The sequence below is a fragment of the Oreochromis niloticus genome, linkage group LG7 (assembly GCF_001858045.2).
Source record: "Oreochromis niloticus isolate F11D_XX linkage group LG7, O_niloticus_UMD_NMBU, whole genome shotgun sequence".
Classification (NCBI taxonomy): Eukaryota; Metazoa; Chordata; class Actinopteri; order Cichliformes; family Cichlidae; genus Oreochromis; species Oreochromis niloticus.
Window position 1 is genome coordinate 21,951,381 of NC_031972.2, and position 6,560 is coordinate 21,957,940.

Consider the following 6,560-nt stretch of genomic DNA (forward strand, 5'->3'; position numbering starts at 1 on the left):
ATGTAAACATACTACAGTATTCACTGAAAATAACCCACCCCGTTTTAGATAAACGCTTCTGATTGGTCGAGCAAGGGCAAGACCAGGTGGAAATCTGTTTGAATGTGAGATCAGCCAGATGCTTTCTGTCAGAGCAAATGAAACATGAGCCCTCAGATTCATCCAGTTCCCAGGCTAAGGAAGCGTCAACAACTTTCTATATGAAGCCCGGCTTGTTAGTAAACCAGACTCCTAGATCACACTGTAATCAAATTAAATGTAGCGTTAATAAGGGGAAACCTGCTCCAGCTCAGCCCACTGATTCCCAAAAGCAAAAAAGAATTTGATCTTTGATGGTGGCTTTAGTTAAACACAGAGTAAACACACATGCAAACACACAAACAGACACATATCTTAACCATCTGCTCTCGAAAGGCTCATTTTGCATGAAAACAGAGGATGTCGCAGAGTTAGCATGAGGTTTAGCGACGTGTGCGTGTGTGTGTGTTTGTGAAAGTGTATACACTCTGGCACATGGAGATGCAGTCAGTGTAGTGGATGTTCACATGAAATTCATTATTGAACACGTGTTAAGGAAGTGTGTTGATGTTCTCAGTACCACTCGCAGGGCTGCAGCGATCTGAAGGCCTGCAGAGCCTGGTCCATCCCAGCAAAATCCCAGAATCGAACGTCATAATCATATCCACCAGACACCAGACGGGCTCCAGAGGGGTCCAAGCCAAGAGCCGACACCTGAGGAAGCAGTTTGAAAACCAAGAGACAACTTATGAGCCTATACAACTCAGAAATCAAGCTGCTGCTGATTACTAGTTATAATGCTAGAAATCTTTAACAATACAGTCATGCTGACTTTGTTAAAAGGCACAGAAATAAATAAAACCCAAATATTTTAAGTTTAGTTCTAAATAATTGAAGAATAAACTGTTTAAAAACTGAAAAAAAGTGCTAGATCTGGATACCAGACTAAACAAAAGCAGAAAAAAAATCATCCCTTTTCTCACAGCTAGAAAAGTAACAGCCTCACAGCCGCTCTTTTGGCTAAAATCAGTGAGATAAATGTTAACTGAAAATCCAATGAGAGGCCTCCGAAACCAGATGTTTTTGTGTGTGTGCGTAATATAAGCAAAAGTTGTACTGTTTACAAGCTTGTGATAAAAATAGAATTTTATTCAAAGTCAACTGAGAATAGAGTTGTCACCAGCTCTAATTACTGGCTGGGTGTTAGAGGCGAAAGCCTTACCGTTTTAGTGCCATGCTGCAGCGTGATCTCGTGAGTGTCTGGAATCCTTTTCACTGGATTCTGGGACAGAAAGTTGACATGAACGTGAGGAAAAGGCAAAACAACACAAGTCTATATTATGTTAATTGATCAAAGTGCAGCAATATGTATGATATTTTTGCATTAAAAGGTTGTGAGTCTAAGACATTTATCTTGTGTGAATGACGACAGAAGTTATATTTGTAAACGGTTAGAATCTGAGAGACTGTGTAGATAGTACTTTCCTGTAAAAAGCAATACATTGCCACACATTCTAAAAATACTTCTAATTGAAAATTCATATATTTTTTAGGCGTCATTGTCCTTTTGGTAATGTAAAGAAAACAAATGAAAAAAGCACAACTAAAAAGTAGGCAAAATGTTCACCTTTCATCATGTACAGTGCAACACTAATAACGTTAATCTTTTCTCCTGCTGCCATCTTGTGGTTGGATTTTTTAAAGACCTCAAACGCAGAACACAATGTTGGCTTTATATGTCGAGATTGTGATCTGTCACAGTAGGAAAATCACACTATAAATTGGCTTATAGTGAAAAGAGCTTTGAGTGGTCAGTATCAATGTAAAAGCAATGTGGAAAAAGCCAGTCCATTCCATTCTTCAGTATCTGGGTCCTGCAACTGTGCATGCTATTTCACTGTTCAAATAGCTATTCATTGTTTATTTTTATTTACTTTTATTATCCTGCAATGATAATAAAATAGTAGTTCTTTTAGCGACACAGAGACGAGGTTAAGGGAATGTAACCAATGCAGAAATCCAAAAATCCAGCAGCTGGCAATTGTGCCATGTATAAGGAGAGAGCTGATTGGCTGAAATTTTATCTTGTACAGGAAGAGAAACAAGAGCAGAGTTCACACCAAAGAGGAAGAGCAGCTTAAAAAAAATCAACATGTTCATAGTTTTTAACTCTTAGATAAAATTCATGGCAAGTTAAATAACAAAGAGTGCATGCACAAAGAAGGGTAACTCACAGTACACAGCTACACCATGTAAACATGGATCTGCAAAGTGCTGTATAACACCTACGGACTACTAACATACCACCATGTCCCAACATTTACTGAGAATACCTTGTTTTCTTAATGAGCAAGAAGAAAGTGTGATCAGATATATGTAGTATGCTGTAATTCACAGCCTACTAAGAGATTGTATAATTCAGACATACATCATCGTCGTCATCTTGTGCCTCTCCTTCTTCATCATCGTCATCATCACTGTGAGCCGTGCTGCCTGTGTAACCTGGTGGAAGAGGTGGCCCTACGAGCTCATCATCATCATCACCCTGCTGAGCTGCATGCTGAGGAGGCACCGGTGGCCCGATAAGCTCTGAGTCTGAATCAGAATCTGAGCCACTGTCACTGCTGCTGTCGCTCTTCTGGACTCTAAAAATGATAAAAATAAATAAATAAGCTTTGTCAGACAAAGCGAAACTTATTGTACACTCAAGTAGACAAACTGGAAGCCAGAACAGATGTAACAGTCAGTTAAGGATAAAAACTCATAAATGCCTCCCTACCTGGAAGAAGCAGCTTTTTCTCTCTGACTCTGGACTGACGGTTTGACTGACTTGGAGCTTTCCCCTTCCTCCTTCATCTCTATCTCCTTCTGCCGCTCCTCTAAGGAAGCAATTCCAAATGCAATTAAACTCATCATGACTACTAAGCAGGGTTATCACATTGTCAGTGATGAAACACTTACCTAACACATGCTGACTCCTCTCGATGGCTGTTCGCCGGGTCTGCTCAAAAATGGCATCAAGATCAAATGTGCGGGCTTTCTTACCTGGAAGGTAAAAATAAAACTTGATGTATGACTGCAACAACTCAAAATGTCACTTTATCAAAGAATAATTTTTTTAAATTTATATTTTCTGACAAGTGTGCTGGAGTACTCATACCAAACCCAGAGAATCCCATGACAGATGCAATGTCTCCATCGTCACTCGTCTTGCCTGTTGCTGTAAAAGAGGTCAGTGCCTTGTTTACAGTGTTTGACTCCATAGTGACAATTTCCTTTTCAGATCACTTCAGAATGCTTAAAAATGAAAAGTAATTCAATTTGGGAGGGTTTCTGTTTTTCCTCTGTAGAGCAAAGAAGAGCTTCAACTAGAGCAGGGCGATATGACCAAAAATATTTATCACGATATACATTTGAAAATTTGCGATAACGATATAACTGACGATATAATTGATACTAGACAAAATACTTTACAACTCCACAACTTTATTAGTGCAAAAAACCTCATCAATGTATTTTCACGTAAACAAGCAGCTATTTTTTATGTGCATTAAAGTTATATAAAAATTTAACAGTGCAAATGTAAATTCCTTGCTGACAGTTTAACCAAAAGGCATTTCCAGTGGAAATTGGCCGACACATCCTCAGCATAACCATGTATAATATCCACAAAACTTAAAAAGAGGTTATACACACACAATAAGGTAATATTATGTTGAAGCACAGTACGTATCACTCCGCGAGGCTCCTGCCTACGATAGCCGTAATGCTCTGACAATCCATCAAGCGGTGCAGCTTCGTAGCTTAGCAAAGTCGTACTGAAACATCTGACAGATTTTCGAGCGCCGTGTACCACATAAAATCGTTTCGAGGTCAGTAAACACAACCAGAATTCATACATAAGGCACACGGGATTATAAGGGGCACTGTCGATTTTCAGAAAAATCAAAGGATTGATTTTAAGTGTGCCATATTTTCCAAACAACACGGTAATAACGACGGCCCGCTAGCATGCGCTACCAAAAACAGTGCTTTGTTGTGTATCTGACAGACGAAAGCTAAACCAGTTCCACACCACTGAAGTTGCAGCATTTTTACAAACCAGTTCTGGTTCATCCGTTTCATTTAACGATCCACTGTCGCTCTTCTCATTCTGCGTCGCCGCCATGTGCATATGTAAACAAAGGCACTGCGCATGCGCGTTTTACCCATATTCTATCGCGATATTTCATTTTCCCATCGTTGCCCAAAATTACACCGGTATTACCGTGAACGGTATGATATAGCCCAGCCCTAGCTTCAACATCACGTGTTTCAGTGAGATTAGGCAGACCAGGAAAAATACTGCGATTACACAGACCTCCCAATTAGTAGACTCCACATCTAACTCCTGAGCCACAGTTCCTGTAGGTGTAATGTCCAGGTAGCCCAGTGTTTTTATCCATATAGTGCATCAAATATTATGTGGCTATGAAAGACACATATGTTGAGAGAGCATCTCTAACTCCATTGTTTATGCTTTGTTTAATACTCCACACTAGCAGCGTACAGACGGATGAACAGAGGTATCCTCCTATGTCTACTTTGAATGTTCCAGCAATGTACAGTATTTCAGTCCATAACCCCATCCTTTCCCATTTATCATGAAGTAAAACATGTAAACAATGTCAGTTCATATGTCAATATCCCTTAAAATCTGCCCCAGAATTCAAGACTGGTTAAGGTACAATTATTTTATTTAAATTGGGATATAACTCTACACAACGCAGAAACTACGGACTATGGGGCTGTGAAAGCTGACAACCAAATAATCATGTCCAAGAAATACTGATACCGACACAACAACCAATTTCCATATTGGCATGGAATTCATTCCGGAATTTATATGTAGGCTTCCGATAAGTGTGTTTAATCCACTTCGTATGCTGTCCTCATTTCAGCTTACACAAAAAGTTTTACAACTAGCAGTAGCTGTTCGTCTTTCCCCTTTTAAAGGGTGATAAGGATAAGATTAAAAGGGATAAAATGGGGGTAAATAAATGTGTGAATGTTGACAGCAACTCGACTTTTAAACTATGTCATGGGAAACAGATCCCACATTATAGAAAACATTAGTTAAGCTAACAAATAAGCTAACAAAAAGAGCAACGTTGTCCATTTCTTCTCATGTAGTGTTACTTCATTAATTTCACTAACGTCCACTAAAAACTCAGAACAGAGTTTATTGTAAGTGGTCATTCATGTTTAAAATGAACGTAGTCTCCGGCTTACAGATAGACAAAGGCAAAAAGTTCCTACCATCATCTCCTCTTTTGGAATCCATGTTTTCAAATACGAACGTTACCTTTGACCTCCGGAAGTTCTCGTTGTTCGTCTGCTGTGCGGCTCGCAGCGCCGCTGCTGGTGTGCTTCGGTATGATCTTGTTTTGATAAACCAATAAGTTGTCCAAGCCAAGAAGATATAAAGTAATAATAATTAGCTCAGAACAAAGCATCGATAAAACAGAGGAGCTCACAACCCTTCTAATGTTCGAATTCATTGCAAACATTGGATTTATTTAGGGTGCATTTTTGTGGATCCACTGTAAAATAAGCTTTAGGAGAAGAAAGTCACCGCTCATCACAAAGGCTCATCTCACATTTGCTTAAAAAAAAAACAACAAAACTATCTTGATTATGCCCAACACTTTTGGGAAAATATTCTGTGGACTGATGAGACAAAAGCTGAACTTTTTTGGAAGATTTAAGTCCTGTTGCATCTGAAATAAACACAATAAACACACCATTCATAAAAAGCTGCTTCAGGGCCTGGATGAAGCTGTAATTAATGGAAACATGAATTCTGCTCTCTACCAGAAAGTTACGAAGGAGAATGTCTGGCCATTTTTCATAGCCTGAAGCTCATGCTCACTTGGGTTATGCTGGACAGTGATCCAAAACACATAGCAAGTCCACATCATACAAAAAATGTCTGGACTCAAATCAGACTGACATGCTTCACCTTAAACAGGCTGTTCAAAAACCCTTCAAAGTGGTTGAATTAGAGAGGATCGCAGACGTGAACATAACATTATAAATGGAAGTTGAGCAAAGGAGAGAAAGACGGCCTCAAAATATTTATTATTAAGGAAGTGAAGTATATACATATATATATATATATATATATATATATATATATATATATATATGTATATATATGTATATATATATATCTTGACTTTTCCAGTGCCTTCAATACTGTGCAATATTTGTTTGTTTGTTTTCTTATATTCGACTGTGCAATAATCACTGTGCAATATACTCACTCAAATGAGCAATCCTATTTATCCATATTGTATATTCTGTATCTATAAATGTGTATATGTGTATATATGGTGTATTTATGCTTATATCCTTACTCTCATTCCCCTTATTGTATCTGTAACATGAAACTTCTTTCGGTGCTTTGCTACTGGAAACTGAATTTCCCGGAGGAACCCACCCGAGGGATTAATAAAGTTTCATCTAATCTAATCTATGTACAAAAAAGTAAAAAAGTTTTA

At 38.4% G+C, this 6,560-nt stretch overlaps 1 protein-coding gene across 2 annotated transcripts in view; it reads right to left on the bottom strand.

The window, feature by feature from the left end:
• wdr70 (WD repeat domain 70) overlaps positions 1-5,436 on the bottom strand; it is a 45,267-nt gene extending 39,831 nt beyond the window's left edge. The window contains exons 1-7 of one of the 2 annotated variants that reach the window (XM_019361097.2): positions 5,363-5,436; positions 3,179-3,238; positions 2,980-3,063; positions 2,798-2,897; positions 2,447-2,663; positions 1,241-1,300; positions 599-732 (exon numbers count right to left, since the gene is read on the bottom strand). In XM_019361097.2, the coding sequence (XP_019216642.1) occupies positions 599-732; positions 1,241-1,300; positions 2,447-2,663; positions 2,798-2,897; positions 2,980-3,063; positions 3,179-3,197 (614 nt within the window). In that variant the 5' untranslated portion in view covers positions 3,198-3,238; positions 5,363-5,436. Of the gene's footprint in view, positions 1-598; positions 733-1,240; positions 1,301-2,446; positions 2,664-2,797; positions 2,898-2,979; positions 3,064-3,178; positions 3,239-5,316 lie in introns of both variants that reach the window. The other variant, XM_005470308.4, reaches the window with a different exon arrangement.
• Positions 5,437-6,560: the final 1,124 nt, after the last annotated feature.